This window comes from Thunnus thynnus, chromosome 13 (genome assembly GCF_963924715.1).
Source record: "Thunnus thynnus chromosome 13, fThuThy2.1, whole genome shotgun sequence".
NCBI lineage: Eukaryota > Metazoa > Chordata > Actinopteri > Scombriformes > Scombridae > Thunnus > Thunnus thynnus.
The window spans coordinates 29,376,662-29,396,628 of NC_089529.1; the positions used below are offsets into that span (position 1 = coordinate 29,376,662).

The 19,967-nt window shown below is 37.3% G+C and overlaps 1 protein-coding gene across 4 annotated transcripts in view; it reads right to left on the minus strand.

Moving 5' to 3' along the window:
- Positions 1-7,248: 7,248 nt before the first annotated feature.
- Positions 7,249-19,967, minus strand: part of LOC137196092 (hexokinase-2-like) — a 33,416-nt gene continuing 20,697 nt past the window's right edge. For all 4 annotated transcript variants that reach the window (XM_067608903.1, XM_067608905.1, XM_067608904.1 and 1 more), the window contains 5 exons: positions 18,757-18,856; positions 15,914-16,097; positions 14,698-14,853; positions 13,036-13,269; positions 7,249-10,584 (listed from right to left, as the gene is read on the minus strand). In XM_067608903.1, coding sequence (XP_067465004.1) covers positions 10,389-10,584; positions 13,036-13,269; positions 14,698-14,853; positions 15,914-16,097; positions 18,757-18,856 — 870 coding nt within the window. In that variant the 3' untranslated portion in view covers positions 7,249-10,388. The remainder of the gene's footprint in view (positions 10,585-13,035; positions 13,270-14,697; positions 14,854-15,913; positions 16,098-18,756; positions 18,857-19,967) is intronic.

The following is a 19,967-nucleotide window of genomic DNA, read 5'->3' on the forward strand; positions in this document are numbered from 1 at the left end:
ATGTTTGTGAGTACAAGTGAAGGATTTATCATTTAAACATTTATCAGTGGAACATTAAACATTTATCCTTCCCTTAAGTCCAAATTGCTTTTGATAGTTTGATAAATAAAGGGTCCAAGTTGTCTGTAACACCATTCAGAACCCACACAGACTGAGGAAGACCATGCAAAAAATGGACTCAAACCATGGACCCTCTTAGCACCGCACCACCCCAAATTACCTGCAATATTGATGTTTAAAAACTCGAAAAAGCTCATATTTTAGTTTCAAGACACGCACTGTGAGCTGAGATGATGTTCAGGGATTTTAAGAGCGCTATAACAAAGTCAGGGAGTGTTGCTTAAAACACCTTTTATATTCATACAGTAGTTAAACCCTTTAATCATTAGTATAAGACTGAGGAGCAGTATAAGACATAAGACTGTGAGGCTTCACACTAACTTTACATTCATTTCATCCACATTTTCTTTCTATATCAATGGCTGAAGAGCAAAACCTCCTATCTGAAAAATGCACTTTTTTGAGAAAACTTGTTTAAAAAAAACTTGTTGTTTTCTTGCAGAATGCTATTTGTCAAGGATACTCAACACATAACACACTGTTTTTGGACTATATTACTATATTATGTGGTGTTGTTTACGGTACCTTTGTATGGTTTGTATGGTTACACTGCACTCTTACTTTTATTCTCTGGTTTTATCTGTCTTATTCCCTTTTTAGCTTCTTTTTATTTCCAAATTTAACACTTTTTAATTAGGGTTAGGGTTAGTTTTTATATGTCTTTTTACATGTGTTGCTTTTATATTCTGTTTTAATACCCTTTATGCTCTATGTAAAGCACTTTGAATTGCCTTGTTGTTGAAATGTGCTATACAAATAAACTTGCCTTGCCTTATTACAGTATTGTTAACACATAATATAGTAATATAGTCCAAACACAGTGTATTATATATTGGGTATCTATAACAAATAGCATTCTGCAAGAAAACAACAAGTTTTTTTTTTTTTAGTTTTCTCAAAAAAGTGCATTTTTCAGATAAGAGGTTTTGCTCTTCAGCCATTGATATGAAAAGCTTAAGGCAAAGCAAGGCAGTTTTATTTATAAAGCACGTTTCATATGCAGAGGTAGATTCATGGTGCTGCACAGAGAAGTTAAAGCAACACAATACAAAGTTAAAGAACCAGTGTTAAAGATTTAGTGACATCTAGTGGTGAGATTGCAACCAACTGAACACCCCTCTCTCCCTCCCCAGACGCCCTTCCAAGCATGTAAGAGAATCTTTGGTGGCTGCAAAACTCACGAAAAACACAAAAGTTCCTCTCTAGAGCCAGTGTTTGGTTTGTCCGTTCTGGGCGACTGTATATACAGTGTCTGTAAATACAATGATTCTTATTTTCAGGTGATTATACAATAATTAAAACATACTTGTGAATATTATATTCCATTTCTGTCAGGTCCGTTCTGCTAGATGCCACTAAATTCTACACACTGGTCCTTTAAAACAACAAAATTGGAAAAGAAATAGAAAATAAAAATAGATAAAATCTATATAGATGTAAAATAATAATAATAATAATAATTAAGAGATAAAATATAAGAGTAAAATAATAAAAATAAATAATAAGACCTTGAGTTTTAAAGACATTTAGTTAAAGTCTCTTGAGATCAATAAGGTTATATTGCTCAAGCGTTTCAGTCATATATTCAGGGTCAACTCAACGTAGAGATTTATAAATAAGTAATAAGACTTTAAAATCAAATCTGTGGCTTACTGGCAGCCAGTGTAGGGAGACTGGGTTGATGTGGTCCATCCTTTTGGTTTTGGTCAGAACTCTTGCAGCTGAATTTTGAATAAGTTGCAGGTGCCTCATGGTCTTGCAGTAATTCATTTAGCCGGAGATAAAAGCATTTTTATTTTATTTTTTTGTCATAAGGTCCCTGACTTTGTTTTTCAGGTGATAAAATGTTGATTTTCTTATTGTTTTTGCATGACCGTTAAAACTTAGGTCAATTAAAACACCAAAGATCTTAACCTGCTCTTTTGTTTTTAGTCCTTTTTGTCCTTTAAGTGAGCGGCAACACTGAGCCTCTCATCTTTGCTGCAAAACAAATTACCTCCGTCATTGAGACATCCAGTTATTTATTTACACAGTGCATTTGCATAATTTGCATAGGACTGTAGTCATCTGATGAGAGAGCTATGTAAATATGAGTGTCATCAGCATAATTATGATAAGCAAGGTCACTGTTCTGAAGGATGTGGCCAAGTGGGAGCATGTACAGGTTAAGCAGAAGTGGGCCGAGGATTGACCCTTGAAGTACGCCACAGGACAAGGACATGCGTTTTAAATCATGGCTCCCAATGGCAACAAAATAATCCCTGCCCTCCAAGTATGATCTCAGCCATTTTAAGATTGTTCCGGAAAAACCAACTCAGTTTTCCAGTCTATTTAAAAATATACTGTGATCGACGATATCAAAGGTTGCATTAAGATCTAAAAGCACTTAAATTGATGTCTTGCCTGAATCATTATGAAAACAAATATCATTAAAAGCCTTTAAAAGAGCTGACTCTCTGCTGTGTCTGGCACGAAAACCTGATTGAAATGTATCAAAATAGTCATTTAAAACTAAGAAATGTTGATTAAAAACTGATTTCTGCATAATTTTGCCTAAAAAGGGTGAGTTTTAGATGGTTCAGAAGTTGCTGAAGGTAGAGGTATCTCGGTTGCCTTTCTCTACGGAGTTAAAACATTTTTTTTTAAAAGTTAATGGGCAAACTGTCAAGACAACAAATAGATAAATGAAGGTACTGCAGCACTTCTAATAAGGTATCTCTGTTGACGGGGCTGAACTCTGACATCAGGACTGGTTTCCTTGTAGGTGTAATTGGGAAGTTGAAGGTTTGTTTCAGGCTTGAGCTCATCTCAAGTCTGATACTGTTAATTTTATTTTTAAAAAAGAAAAATTCATCACACTTATCAGCTGAGAGAAATGCAGGAGCTATTTGCAGGGTGGGATTCGTCACTTTCTTTAAATAGATAAAGTGTGAGTGTTATATTTATTTTTGTTTATGATACTGCTTTGCAGACTGTATTGTTGCAGGAGTGGAGCGAACACTGTAGATATCAGAGTGTATTTGAAGTTTGGTTTTACATCATTTGCGTTACACTTGGATCATGCCTTCAGGCTACTTTCTGTTTATAAGTGATTGTCTGATACTTTAAGCTAAACTGAACAGACAAACAAACACGACACAAACAAGCACCCACTGTCGACTAAGCATATTCACATGTATCAGTAAGCATAATTAGTACTGATCTGGGAGGGTGGAGATATTAAATAAATAAATAAATAAAGAGAGGAGGGGGCAGATAGATAAATAGAATATACATCAACATGCAGGATTGCAGACAAAAAAAGGAGGTATGATAGATAAAAAGGAGAAGGGACAAAAATAAAGGTAATTATTATGAGTAGATTTGGGGTGATTGAAAAGTAATAATGATTTAAAAAAAAAGATAATAAAATACATAATGAAATAATTTTTAAAAAAGGAAGAGGCTAAGTTATCCAGCCTAGTTAATTTTAAGCAAAATTTAAGGGTTAAAATATTACGATTCTGGTTCAGGAGAAATAAAAAAATATATATATTTATTATCAGTGTAGATACACTTCACTGGACTTCAGAGGAAGGTGCAGCGTCTCAAGGTGGTTAGCTGATGTGATTAACAACCTGGCTGGCTGATTTTGTAGAAAAACGTGATCACACACACACACACACACACACACACACACACACACACACACACACAGAGGACTCCTGATGTGAGTATATATAAGCTGCTGTTACCACTTGTGTCCAGCAGGGGGAGGAAGCACGTGTCTGTAGCTGAAGTGGAACTTCCTCCTCATGCGGCTCCAGCATTACATTCATGTAGCGGCAGGCCTCACTCACATCAGGGTTATGAAAACCAGCAGCTACTTCTCTAATTATTCCAGTCTCGTGGACTCACTGCTCTACTTTGTTTCACATATCAAACTTGTTGTGATTCGTGGTGGGAAGTAACTGAGTACATTTACTTTATACTTCTACTCCACTACATTTCAGAGGGAAATATTGTACTTTCTACTCCACTACATTTATTTGACAGCTTTAGTTCCTTTTCAGATGAAGATTTGACACAATGGATAATATAACAAGCTTTCATTTCACATGTCTATGAGTTGTTAACAGCTCCACCAAATAGTGATTTTCCCCACTAAACTTCTCACATGCTTTCATTTCAATAAATGTTCAAATGATCCAATATTTCACCAAAAATCAAAGATTAGAGAAAAAGTCCAAAAACTGAAAACAGATTTGTGTATCAGAACTTTGTTTTTTCTTCTTTCCTCTCCCATTAATCATCTCACGACCCCTCAGATTTATCTGCTGACCCTTTGGAGGGGCCCCAACCCCTAGGTTGGGAACCACTGGACTAAACTAGCTAACTGTATATAAAGTAGTTGAAACTAGCTCCACCTCCAGCAGCTACAACAGTAACATGCTGCTCTAACACTGATGCTGCAGTATTAATAATGTACTTTATTAAATGTATTTAATATGTCAGTAACAGAGGCCAAGTACTTCTATTTTAATATGAATTTTCACTTTTTTATAAGTAGAATTTCAAATACAAGACTTTTACTTGTAATGGAATATTTTTCAGTAAAGAACCTGAGTTCTTCCACCACTTGTTTTGATTTGGTGAAATCTCAAGGTCAAATTCAACAGGGACTCATGTTGTCAACTGTTATTAAGGTGGATTTACAGGCTGGTAAATTAATGTTTCCTCTCACGCTCGCTACATGAAATATATATTTAACTAAAGAAGACGGAGAGGCAAGTATGCCAAGAAATTGTTTCCCCGTCTTTCATTTAACCATTTTCATCATGATCTTTATTTGGGGTAAAATCTTAAAGCATAAACAGGTAACGTCTACGGAGGCCCTGAAGTCCCAAAAGGTGATACTTGTTCAGCCTGGCTCAGCTCTGAACATCCTGATACTCTATGTGGTCGTTTGTTCAGGGATAAACACAAAGCCTCCAGGTTAAATGCAGTCTCAACATTTTGCTCTTTGAAGAAAAATGCTTTGTAATTGCTGTTGTGGTACTAAACCGGAACTATTACAGATGTTTTACTTTATCCTACTGAAACATTCATTGTGCTATTTTGCCTTTTTGTCTTCAAGCTTCATCCAAAAGGAGATTTAATAAGTTTGTGGGTGTGGTAAATAGTAGATAATTGCTTAATAGTCACAGTCACTGATAAGTCATCAGTCCTGCGGTTAATAATGATTATGAATCATTAATAAAAGGTTAAATGTTTCACACATATGAATGTATAGCAAATTATCTTGTGTTCACAACATGAAAACTTGTTCGCACAAGATAAAAAATGTATCACGTTTCAGGACTTTGTCAAACTTTGTTACCTCCAAAATGGCAGCATGATAGAAATTGATTTCAATACCCAGAATTGAGTTCTGAATATGTGATGCACATAAAAAGAGTTAAACGCACAAAATGTAATTTCAGCCGCTGGGGGTCTCAATCAAAACAATAACAGAAGACGGAGTGTGACGATGGTGTGAAGTAGCAAGGGATCATGGGAGTTGTTGTCTTCGTTGTTAAATAACCAGCCTCACCGGGATAGGATTACTCCAGTGTTAATCATTCGGGATGTTTTTACCCGCAGAGGTCTCATCCTCTCCAGAACAAACGGACCCGGAGATTACAGGTAAAAACACTGAATAAAGCTGTTTCACCTAAAAAAAATCAGTGTTTCTCCGACGATGTACGGCGACCACCGGACGTCCGGTACGGGCTGTTAGTCGAGCTGCTGCTAACACTTGTTCGGTTTATTTCTCTTATAACTTTAGATCCAGACGTTCGGTCGGTTTCAACCGGGAGCCGAATTATCCGCAGAGGTCTCCTCCTCTCCAAAAACAAACGTACACGCAGATTAAAATCGTTAAAAATACTAATTAAAGCTGTTTCACCTAAAAAATTAATATTTCTCGGACGATGTTTGGTGACCACCGGACTTCCTGGAGGGGCTGTTAGCCGAGCTGCTGCTAACGTTTGTCCAGTTTATTTCTCAGATAACTTAAGATCCAGACGTCCAATGACTAAAATCCTTCTTCCGACTAAAAGATATAGTTAAAATTTATCATGAAAATGTGGCTTAAAACTGAATAAAAGTCAATTTATAACAGTTTGTGTGAAACAACCACAACGCAGATGTATTATCTTGTATGTGTGTAAGTTACTCTTTGGTAGACGCCATTGTAGCGGACAAACACAGCGCCGCCGTATGCATCTTGTGCGTGTTTACTCTTTGGTAGAGGAGGTATGACGCCATTGACATGCGACCAAATGAAACGGTCCGTTACTTTGGTTAAATGACAGATTTCTCTGGGTTTGAAAATTGTTGGAAACATTTGGGATAATGTAAGTACACAACTCAACAAAATATATAACATAGGTCTAGTTGTTTTTAGACATTTTAATGTGGAATAATTACTGTAAGTGGCCAGCGGAGCCGATTGTGTCTTTATTCATGTTCCTGGGTGGGTTGGCGCACCCCCAATAAAGTTTAAAAGAGAAAAAAGGTGAATAGTGACGTCACACGCCAGTTTGCCACAGGTTGCAGGTTGTCGACACAGGGTGTCGAGAGAGCAGATACAAAGTAAGTTTACCGAGTAAAATTTAAATTAAAAATATAATCCTGTTTGTGGGGTCCACAATATTTGCACCCTTGGTTGGCGGAAAGAGGTATGTGGTTTGGCGTGTTATGTTCATGGTATCGTTATTAGGGTTTTTTTTTTTTTGTAACGTTTGTAGTGTGGTTTTAAGTAAATGTAATAAATAATAACTATAATTCATTACTACAATTAAAAACACAGGTTATGTGTGTTTTTAATTGTAGTAATGAATTATAGTTATGCTGTGTTAAACGTGGTAAATGTAATGTTTTTAAATATTATTGTAGTTGTGATGTATGCTTTTGATGTATGGAGACTACGTTTTTTGATGGTTGTTTTTTTTTGCTATGTGTTTTGTAGTTTCATGGCACTCGAAGAATAAAAGTCATCATACCAGTTGAACTCAACGTCTGTTAATTGGTACCAAGGGCTGCAACAATTACATATTATACCTTTAAACAGTCTGTGGGTTATTTTTCTACAATAAAAAGACAACAGAGGGTTTAGTTTTTATTTTCAAGTCGCATCATGTAATTCTGAGCTGCAGTGATGGAATCAGAGCATAAAAGCATCGACACTGACAGGAATAAAAGTGTGACTGGTTACTGTCGGTACAATGTGAGCAAGAAAACATCAGTACAACACGGTACATTTTAATGTACAATAATATTTTGATCTCAACCAGATGGAAGCAGAATTCCTGAAAATCTTCTGTAAACAACAACGTACTTGTACTACGTACATTAACAATTTGCTGCTGTGCAAAAAAAAACAACAAACCCAGCAGTAAAAGTCATGGAAGTGCGATTATAAACTTCAGTGTTTGGCATTTATTCTCCAGCAGGTTGAGATTTTCTCAGGTGGTGAGAGATCAGCGAGTGACTGAAAAAAAGACAAAAACTCAAGCAGTACTGAGACAACTTACAAGTACTCTATGGAAAACTTAAAACTAATGTAGATCTATAGCACTGGAAGTCCATGGAGGCTATAATCTGATTGGACGGTTCATCATTTTTCCTGAACGTCTTTCTTTCTTTATTACGGAGTCCAGAAGAGGCCACAGAGAAAAAATAATTTGTGCTCCCGACTTAATAATTCCTGCCCTGGATTTAATAAATCATGCTCTGGCTTTAATAATTTGTGCTCCGGATTTAATTATTTGTGCTCTGGAGTTAATTATTTGTGCTCTGGATTTAATAATTTGTGCTTTCGATTTAACAGATTTCACCCTCATGCCATTTTCTCCTCCGGTGTAATGTACACCCTCACTGTGGATCACTTAGATTTAATAAGGTTTTATTTTGATCTTAGATAAGATATATAGATATACTTTAAGCAGAACACTGTGTTATCTCTGAGATCTTTTAAAATAAAACAGACTTCTGCAGATGTCATTCAGTTTTTGATGTATTATATCATATATACTGTTTATTATGCTTTGGATCCAGATCATATCAGTAACTGACTTTACAGACAAAATGTCTCCTTCATCACTTTTTCTTCAAACTTCTGGCTGACTGGCAAAATAGTTCATTCAAAAGCATGAATTATTAAATCGAGAACACAAACTAGTTGTTTTTTTTCTCCGTGGACTCCTCCTGGACTCCGTACTTTATTAATTTATTTCATAACTTACTTGTATGTTGTGTTGTGGCTTAAATATTCATGCAGTAAGATTGGAATGTGAACAAATCAATGAAAATAAATCACATTGAAATGAGATATTCAGCTCTTCTTCTGTTAATCTACTTGACTCTAATCTCTCATAAAATCTCATAAAAATATTGATGACACTACTGACAACCAACTCATACCACCTTATGTTAGAAACACTGGACGTTTCCCTTCATTTCTCATTAGAAAGAGAAACAGCAGAGATTTTTGGCACCTTAAAGGTGCAATATGTAAGAATTTTGGTTTAAAACATTAAAAAAATGAACTAAAATTATCAACAGAGTGCGAAGAAATAATAAAATGAGACCGTTCCCGACTTTCTTGGTTGCCTATAACAGCCTGTGGACGGATTTGCCGGGAAAATCCAAAGGAAGAGATGTTCAGGACGCTCCCGTCCCCGTACAGCACCTACAGGGTGCAACACTAGCTAACGTTAGCTTAGAAATGGAGTCCGCTAATGTCTGGCCCAAAGCTGGCTTTCTTCCTCTTGGACAGGTAAGCTAACATTACTGCAAAGCATGTGAAATGTGATATTGTGGTTTTAGCTGGCGAATGTTAGCCACTTAACAGCCACCAGTGTCATTAATGAGAAGAAATTTCTCATTCTTACATATTGCACCTTTAAGAAAACTATTTTAGGGTTTTGATTTGATTTCAAGTAATAAAAGTGTTTCCAGTTGGTCATCTGCTCTTCATCTCTAATTCATTTCTTATCTTATATAACAGGAAGAGTTTTAAGATCATTTAAATGGACAAAACTCTTAGAAAAAAGCAGCAAACTGTAATTAAAACTGCAGAGAAGCATCAACACATCAGTCAGTGTTGGTTTGTTTTGTTCACACCACAGAAAACAAAACCTGTTTCTTCCTTACCACTACAGGGGCAAGAAATGTAAAGTTTGTCCTGAGGGTGGCGCCAGAGGAGAGGCCATGTTGTTACAGCGATCAAAAGGCTGTATCCTCTGTACGGTGGCTGTTTTAGGACATTTCAGACTCAGCTTATCAGCTCAACTTAGTCTCAACTGCTTGCTAACATTAGCATGCTAACATTTCTGGTGTTTGTAGCTTGTAGGATAAAGGTGGTCGGTTTTGCTTTCTCTGTCCCCGACTCAGGACATTCACAGTCGATCCCGTCACATATATTTAGTTCTTAAAGGCCGACACACTAGTCAAGTCAAGTCAAGTTAAAATTTATTTTTATGGCACCTTTTAAAACAACCATAGTTGACCAAAGTGCTGAACAGGCATAAAATACCAAAATAAATGAATATAAAACTAAACAACTTTATCACTTTTTGTTTCTCTCTTCAACAAAGCCTCCAATGAGAAATATTATTCATGTCTCCGCCCGGTCACCGCAGTTATAGAACAATCAAGCGCACCTGCCGTGAATAAAACTGATATAACAGCTACATGAGTCTCATGTTTTACCTGCAAGACTCAGAAATAAAAAAGTGTGAGTCCTGGTTTTGGTTGAGTTATAAAATCCGACACATCATCTGCAAATTAAATCATTTTCTTTTTATATTTAGTCTGTTTGGTGCGGTGTGTGCACTGCATTTCCCAGAGGTCACGGCGGCATCTTTCACTGGCCTATTGTTTCTAAACCCAAAACATGAGTTTATAGTTTGTAACAGAAAACGAACTGAACTTTGACTCAAAACTTTACATAATATTCACAAACTTTGCTGTGTGTAAATGTTGCCAGTGATTCACCGTATTTTGGTGACCCGTCAGATTCTGTGACCCGCGGCGTTGGTCGGGTTTAGGCGTGAGGAGCGAGGTGGTCGTAGTTGGAGGAAGAACATCAGTGCAGGTCACAGAATCTGATGGGTCACCAACCAAACACGGTGAAACACTTTAAAAACAGAAAGATTTCAAACTCCTCGTCCGGAGGCTCAACATCCATCTGCTCTGAGCTAGAAGTTTTTTGCATAGCGTTCTGCGTCCTCTCTCTACTTTTATTAATCTTCGTCGTCCTCCTCCTCCTCCTCGTCCTCACCGTCGCTGTCCTCCAGCAGCCGCGACTGGAGAGCCAGCCGCTGAGCCACGGCCGTTACCATGGCGGCACCCTTCCCGCTGCCGTCCTCCGAGACGAGGAAGGTGATGTCACACTCGGGGGCAAGGCGGCGCACCCACATCTGGAGCTCCGCGCTGAAACTACGGAGGGGGAAGAGAGAGAAAGAGAACAGAAAGATAGACGAGGAAGAAACGAGAGACAAGAGAAAGAAAGATAAATATCTGAGAAAACAGTTTAAATGCAACATCAGCTGCAGAAATGTGTTTTCTGTTGTCACACATGAAAGAGGTGACAGACTTATAAACAGCGGCTTGGTTTATAATCCATGGTATTTCAAGTGTGTCTTAAAACAACAGTTAGGAGCCTGAATAAACACTGAAACATGCTTTTCTTGCTGTGATCATTCCTCCTGTTCATACTGACCATTAGAAGATCCCTTCATAATGCACTTTCAATGGAAGTGATGGGGGACAAAATCCACAGTCCTCCTTCTGCGCAAAAATGTATTTAAAAGTTTATCTGAAGCTAATATGAAGCTTCAGCGTCCAAATGAGTCAAATCAAGTAGATATCTTTCAACGTTACAGTCTTTTTAGTGCCAAAGTTCCTGTTTTTGTTACTATACTTCCACCGCAGCTCAACAGGGAAACACAAAGAGGGAATTTGATGCTAAAAAGACTGTAAATGTGTCAGATATCCACTTGATATGAATAACTCAGACTGATGAAGCCTCATATAATATTCAGTATATGACACCTTCCATATGACATCTTCCGCACCAGATTCTGCTGATATACAACCAAAAACTCTTCAAAGGAACCTTCAGGTGAGATTATTTTTCCAAGTTTCCAAGATGAAGAATGAACTTTTGGAGGTAACTTTTAAGCCAACAAATATCTACAATGTCATGACAACAGACTCACTCAGTGTTTTATTCTGACAGATTATACTAAAGTCTTTAATAATGTTAAATTCTTGATAATAAAACTCAAGGAAACAAGGAAATAATAACTAATGACTTGTAAAGGCCTCGTCCACCATTTGATAGATTACAATATCTCAAGAATTAGTGCGTAAAATATTATTCTAACCAATAAAAGTGACAGTTTCTGATAAAAAGAAATTACTCAATATAATCTTAAGATAAACTTTTAAATGCATTTTTGCACTAAATGACTGTGGACACACTGTGGATTTTGGCCTCCATCACAAGCACATTTGATGCTGTTCATACTGGATCTAATATCCAGTATGAACAGGAGGAATGATTACAGCAAGGAAAACCTCTTTCAGCGTTCATATGGACACCTGACTGCTGGTTTAAGACACACTAGAAAAACTGTGAACTTGTCCTTTAATATGTGAACACCCAGCGTCTCCTCCTGCTCACACAGAGAGGAAAACACATTCTTATATCTTGACTAAACTGCGCAAAAAAACCCAACAACTATCAACCAGGAATCCCTGCACGGCTAAAAGGGAGTTTGGCTCTTTATAGAAATCCACAAAATAAACATGTTAGAATTTGTTTTAACACAAACAGTCAAACTGAAACCAGGGGCCAAATTTATCAAACTTCTCAGAGTAGAAAATCACTCCTAACAGGCCAAAAATGCTAATTTTTGGTCCTACTTTTAGCACTAGGTGTAAAAGCATTTCATCAAATTTCTTAACTTAAGAGATTAGTGCTATCTCTGCCTGTTAGGAGTTTCCAGGAGACGCGTTCAGGCAGATATATTTCATGAGAGGTGAGATGTTTTATGAAAGCTTGTTGAAAATAAACGTATTGAAAGATCAACAGTTAAATCGTGCAGATTGGACTAAAACTTGTATGAACACAGTCATGTCTCCTTGGCTGAAGGGTTATGAATCTCAACTTCATTACAACAGTTAAAATATCTTTATAAGGTCTTAAATTGTATTATTTATTTAGGCTAGAGAGGCTGTTCACACGGTGCATTTCCCAAGACTGTGTGACATCACAGAAACAATAATTCCCCCACATGTAACGATGTGGTTGAACACAGCTGAGTCAAATTAGTTGTTTGTTTACAGTCTATGAAGGCTGAATGGTATGTATACACAGTATCTGCGTAAGAGAACTGCAACACATCATCATAGTTTCTACTTTGTGGATCTCAGTGTCCTAAAAACAGCGGCGTCAAGCTCTCTCCGAGAAGTCTTCCTCCTCGCTGAGAGTAAGAGTAGGGCGCTTCATAAATGAGTCTTAAGAGTGTTTTTAGTCCTAAGTTCACTTTCAGAGAGATACCTAGGGGTGATTCTGAGAAGTTTGATAAATACGAGTCCAGATCTTCCAGGTTCTCTTCCACTAAGTCACACTGACATTTGTGGAAACGTAAATGACTAAAAATCCAGGAACAAGAACCTTCCTCAACAGTTTGTTGTGTTGTTCTCTCCACATGTTTTTACAAGGACGGTACTTTAAAAAACTATTCAAAAACTTCTTAAACTGAAACCAAACATTAAATTTATAATTAAACTATTATCTGTCAAGTCAAAACATTTTTTATAAAACATTTTACTTTCTACTAGATGTGAGAGCCCTCGTGAGCTGAGACATGTGGGTCTTACTTGGGGTGTTTCCTGTAGACCGTCCCATCGACCCCTACGGTGGTCTTCAGGTGGCTCTGCCCGCGGTTGGTACGTATACGGTTGGCGATGGTCGCCAGGGCAGCGGCGCAGAGGCGGGCGGAGCGTGAGGAGATTGTGTCACAGACCAGATGCACCACGCGGATGTCGACTGAATCCCAATTCAAACCCAACTTGGTCAGAATCTTCTCGGCGTTTTCCAGACCGTGGTCCTGCCTGAAGCACAGACACAGACAACATGGAGGCAGGATTTAGGAATAAAACAAAATAAGTTCAAGAGAGACTAATAATAGTAACTAGTAACTAGTATAAATGTGTTAAAAATGTTTACTTCTTTGTAGCGACGCCTGGGGGGGGGCGCCAGAGTGGGAAAGTTTCTACACAAAGTGGCTTTAAAGGACGAGTTCACAATTTTTCTAGTGTGTCTTAAAAGAACAGTCAGGTGTCCATATGAACACTGAAAGAGGTTTTCCTTGCTGTAATCATCCTCCTGTTCATACTGGATATTAAAAGATCCTTCAAATGTGCTTTCAATGTAAGTGATGGAGGCCAAAATCCACAGTGTGTCCACACAGTCATTTAAAAGTTGATGTGAAGCTTATATGAGGCTTCATCAGTCTGAGTTATTCATATCAAGTGGATATCTGACACATTTACAGTCTTTTTAGCATCAAATTCCCTCTTTGTGTTTCCCTGTTGAGCTGCGGTGGTGTAGTAACAAAAAGAGGAACTTTGGCACTAAAAAGGCTGTAACGTTGAAAGATATCTACTTGATTTGACTCATTTGGACGCTGAAGCTTCATATTAGCTTCAGATAAACTTTTAAATACATTTTTGCGCAGAAGGAGGACTGTAGATTTTGTCCCCCATCATTTACATTGTAAGTGCATTATGAAGGGATCTTCTAACGGTCAGTATGACCAGGAGGAATGATTACAGCAAGAAAAACCTGTTTCAATGTTCATTTGGGCTCCTGACTGTTGTTTTAAGACACACTTGAAAAATTGTGAACTCGTCCTTTAAATATTAAGTTTAAAAGTTAATTGTTGACTTTGGAAACACCTCAACTCACCGTATGACATGATTTTTTCCACCTTTAAATATTGTTTACCACCTGTATTAAGTGTCTCCATTCTGTTTACTCTCAAATTACAAAAAGTCTGTTTTAAAAATATAGATCTATAGGTCTAAAATAAAGTCCAAGAAATTAAAACGATCTGTTTAAAGCCTGGAAAAGACTCACTCAATGTTTCATTCTGATAGATTATACTTTGGTCTTTAATCATGTTGTTGATAATAAAACTGTCAAAAAAAATATTTCCTGCAGATGTTTCACAAGGAGGTGAAGGGAATCCACCCAACTGAACCACTGGAGGGCTTTTAATGTGAAGTGTTGTCAACAACAAACAGAAACAACTAGAAAATTAACACAACAAAAAGGGGACATTTAAAATAATAAATAATAACAACTAACTGATAAATACCTTGTCTACAGTATTTGATCATTTGAAGGAATACTGAATCGGATTACTTGTCAGTGTCCAATTAGAAAGTTTACGTCTCTGAATCACTGATCAACAGCTTCATGACACAATAGAACAAAAGACAAGACAAGAATTTAAAAAGACGCTGTCTGACACTCACTCCTCGATCTCAGAGATGAATTTCGTCTCGAAACTCCCCGGCATCAGCAGCGCCTCCGACGCTTGTCCCTTAAACAGCAGCTTGTCCCCCGTCAGCTTCACCAGCAGCAGCCGCACGATTTCTCCCAGATACATGCCGCTGATCATCTTCTCAAACCTGCGGGAGAAACCAAGCACAGGAAGGAAATAAAATATCCAAAATACGTTAGCTTGTTTTTGAGTTCTCCTGCCCCCTAGTGGCCAAAAATCAGCTAGTGCAGCTTTAAGTTTCTTAAAGGGGACATGACATGCTTTTTGTAAATTTCTGTTACTTTTATACTGTTATGATGTCAGATGTAAAAATGCAAGACAAAAGCCAGGGCGTCATCCATCCATAGCCGTTGTTGCTAAGGTGGTTGCTAAGGTTGTTTCACGGGTTGTTCTCGTTGTCCGCTTACATATTTCAGCTCTGATTCAGCTCCAACATGTACAGATGGATTTGAGAAGAGGCTGAACTGAAGGGCTGCATAAAGAGCCAGCATATAATTAATAAGGAGTTTTTAAACTGTAAATCATGCAAAGATATTCCAGTAGAGCCCCAGAATATAAATATACACCTGGAAATTTGCATGATATGTCCTCTTTAAAGAAAAATGTGCTTAAAAAGATGAAAGTGGTATTGTTTTTTCTCCTTATTCCTATTAATTATGATGAAAAACACTCAACTTTGCCTTAAAAAGGGGGGATATTTGAGCATGTGCACACATGATTTTAGTAATTGGAAATATTATATAATAAGACTGGAGGCTGGTACATGTTAGGCATGTAACTTAACAACATTTGCATTTTCTTTCTCTCAATTTTCTACAACTGGAAGCATTTTTATCAGCGGTCCTCATCACAAGAGGCCCCCAATTTTGGATATACAAGAGCATAAAATCAGGACCAAGTGACCAACAGTGATTATTTCTATCATTAATTGATCTTTTTTTAATTAATTGATTGCTTAGTCTATAAAATATTTTGCCGGTTTGGTCCAAAACTCAAAAACATTTGATTTACATTGATACAAAACAGTGAAAAGCAGCAAATCATCACAAGCTGGAACCAGAGAGTGTTAAATGACTGTTGGACTAGTGGTAAATGACTTTAAACAATCAATTTAATATTAAATTTCTTGTCAGTTTCCTGTCAATTGCCTAATTGTGTCTAATTTTCCAAACTGTCGTCATACATACGTGTGGACGCCAGGGTTGATGGACGTCTTGTCCACTTCTACGTCAAACTCCGTCTGGATGTGTTTCAGGGAGCCGTCGTCTCCGAAGCCGCCCCACTCTGTGTTGATGCACATCCGTCCGTCCTCGCCCTCCACACGCTTCACGTTCTTCATCTCCTCCATGTAGCAGGCGTTGGTTCCTGTACCTTTTAGAGGAAGACAAACGGGATGAAGGATCAGGGAACAGCAGGGGAGGAGCAGATGAACGTTAGGCTCAGCTACCATCTAGTCCTAAAGTCCAACTTATAAATGTCATGCTGTCTTATGATTGTCAGCAAGTTTGAAGCATATAAAATGCTTCCTCTTCATTCTTCTTCCAATCCCTGGGCCAGCAGGATAAATCATTACCACTACTGAGGTGTCCTTGAGCAAGGCCCTCTACCCCAACTGCACCAGTGGCAGCAGGTCAGACTGTGGTTGTACTGGGCAGCTTCCAGGTGTGAATGTGATCAGGGCGTTCCCACAAAAGAGAAGCTTCCTCTCAGTAAAATAAATAAAGGTTTAGTTCTATGAAAGTCTTGATGGACAGATGTCTCTCCCTTGGGCTGCAGCTAACAATTATTTTCAATATCATTTAATTTGCTGGTTATTTTCTCGATAAAGTTCAGAAAACGGTGCTTATAAAACCCTACAGTCCTGCTTGTGTCATTAGGTGAGTTTCCATCCTTGTTTTTATCCGCATTCTTAATTTGCACATAAAAAAACTGAGTTGAAACGGCATTTTTTGCCATAAAACATACAGAAATGTCGCAAAAAAGTTGTATGGTAGCCTGAGGTGGAAAAGTTGGTGTATTGGTTAAAAAAAAAAAAAAAGTGACAAAGTTTTTGTTTTGTTTGTTGGCTTTAATATAACGCTCCTAAATTTTTATTTTTTATTTTTTAAATTTTTGTTTTCCATTTTAATAATAAATGTCCTTTTTTTTTTCTTTTTTACAAATAATACCTGAGTAGTATTGTTTACGTTGTTCTTAATTATTTTTAAAGAAGTACTTTGTGTGTGTGTTCGTCTGATTTCTACACATTTTCTCTGACAAATCTTTCAAGCTTCTGTTAAATCATTGAGGCAGAATTTGTGATTTTAATTGACTTTCTTCTTCAGAGTGAACAACAGCGTTTACATTCCTGCAGCGACGACCTTCAACGTTCAACATTTTGGGATAAAATGGAGCCTAAAAAAACTTGAGTGGAAAGGCTGAAACTTCAAAAAAAAAAAAAAGATCTGAATAAATGATGACGTACATAAAGCATTTGGCTTAAATGTCACTGAAGAGCAGAAAACATCAGATCTGAAGAGGCTGTAACCTTCCTCAAATGAATACATGAAACAAACAGAAATGTCATCTTTCCATCATGTTTTCCACATGATTTCCCAACTTTGCTGCTCTTTAATGGCTCTGACCCTGATTAGCACCACCAGCAAAGAAACAAGCATTAAATTTGCTTATAATTTGCACTATACTTGGATGGAAACCTGACTAGTGGCTGCAAACAGTCTCCACTAATATAAGCTGTAATCTATAATATTTACAGATAATGAAATGTTGATGAAATTCAGGCGTACATCAGGCTCTGCCCCTGTGATTTATGTTTACTACACTGCTGCTCATCAAATCAAACCTTCCTGTTCGCTCTCCCACACCTTTATTTCTTCTCTCTTCTCTCCAACACACACACACACACACACACAGATGTGTATAAGGTAGCGCTGTAATCATTTCCAAAGGGACGCCGTTTGCTTCATATTCCAGTGAGCTCTCAAACTAATTATAGCAGGGAAAGATGACATTTCACTCCTCCAGTACGACCCTCATTATATCTAATGTCATCATGCTGTATAGGAGCCTTTCCTGCTCATCAGGTAAAACTTATTATGTCTGTTAGATGAGAAATAATATGTTCTGTAATACCTGAGAGGACACTCTTCTCCATGATTAGCTGTTAGAGTGAAGAACAGCCTCCTGGGTAATGTGGGTTTCCAATGTTACAGGGTTGAAAGACTTAAAGATCCCCTCCAGACATGTTTTAAGATGTATATAAAATACTCTACTTTGAATAATAATGTGTGTCTGATATGGTTTGTCCACAACAAAAGTTCAATTATCTGGTTAAAATCCTTAAAATTACATCTATTCCTTCTCCCTCATTAAAAAATCCCAGAATCTGTGAATATGTAAATATATTTCATTGCAGAAGTTTAACTGCTGGACATCAGATGTCTCCTGCTTCACTGTTTGTGCACTAGAGGCTTCAAGTTTCCACATCACACTTGTGTAAGTTTCATACTGGTTTCCAAACTGGTTGTGATGTCATAAATCCTGCTCGTAGGGTTGGCTCCTTAAAATCAGATTTTCAATGAGCTCAGAGAAACTTTCAACATTCAACTGAAGGCACAAGAAAGAAAAACATGTTTCTGAGTGAAGGGGGGACTTAAGGTATCAAGTTTAAAGTTATTTTCTAATTAAATATTCAAGTAGAGTACAAGTACCTCAAAATTATACTTCAGTACTTGAGTAAATGTACTTAGTTACTTCCCACCACTGAATAATCGCATCCAAACAGGGTTTAAGGCTGTTTGTAAAAGCAGAACCAGTGAAGAACGGTGTCAAAAACAACAAGCAACAACACCCAGCTGCACGATATTAACACAAAGTTACAAAATAAGTTCATAATTATGCTGACTAGATGTTTAATACTACATAAATGTGCATTTACTATGTATATATGTCAGAAAAATCACAGATATAATCCCCAAATCCAGTTCATCCTCAAGTCCTGAAGTTGTTTATTCATTAAATGTATGTTTACCGATGATCATGCCGATCTCACAGCTCTGGTCCCTGTAGCCGCAGCTCATCATCGTGCCAACGGTGTCGTTCACCATGGCAACGGAGCCGATATCATAGTCCTGGAGGGAGAGAGAGAGGTGTGTTTATTTCCCTCTTATTTGTAATCTCTATGCCAAATAACCTGCCTGTAAATACATTATGCTGAATCTCTGTCCCACAAAGAGGTGAGCAGCATTAAGAGAGAGAGCAGAAAAACAGACAAGTGGGGAAAAAACCTGCACAAACAATACATCTTTTACAGTTGGAAAGTTGTTTATTTCCCTTTTAAATGGTGCCACATTTGAAAGGAACAGGCATTTGTACTATGAGCAGCAGACCTGAGTATGTGGGTTGCGCCCATGAAGAATTTGCCAAATCTTCTCTGATTTGGGAAATAAACAGGCTTCCCAACAGTATAAGATTTATTGCCAAGAACCATTGTTACAACAAAGAAATAATCTACCAAACACATATTTCCTTACTTTTTGTGCTATGTTTAGATATCTTTCAACATTACAGTCTTTTTAGTGCCAAAGTTCCTCTTTTTGTTACTACACTTCCACCGCAGCTCAACAGGGAAAAACACTGTCCGAGGAAACACAAAGAGGGAATTTGATGCTAAAAAGACTGTAAATGTGTCAGATATCCACTTGATATGACTAACTCAGACTGATGAAGCCTCATATAAGCTTCACATCAACTTTTAACTTTTAACTTTTAATTGTCAAACTATTAGTGCTAAAATACACACTAAAAATCACTGGGTTCATATTTTACCCAGTGTGGATCAATACAGCACCAATGTGTTAACGTTAGCAATCTGTTATTTTGACTCAGTGTTACACACGCAACAAGGTTTAGCTGAAAACTGTCACAAATGTGTTGTTTCTTGTACAAAACGATGTGCAGATGACGTTTAAAAGACACACAAGTTATTAACAATCAATAACAAACTGTGACATTGTAAGTTTAAACAGAGTAGATTACAACAAACTTTAGTTTAGATAAATAACCCAACAGTAAAATAAAAAAACTGGGTCAAAACAACCTCTTGAGTGGCTTTCTGGGTAACATTAATCCAATATTATGTTGGTTCTGTTTGGACCCAAACTGGGTACAATTGTAACCCAGTGATTTTTAGTGTGTACAGTTAAATTACTTCACACCATGATCACCTTGGATTTAATCAAA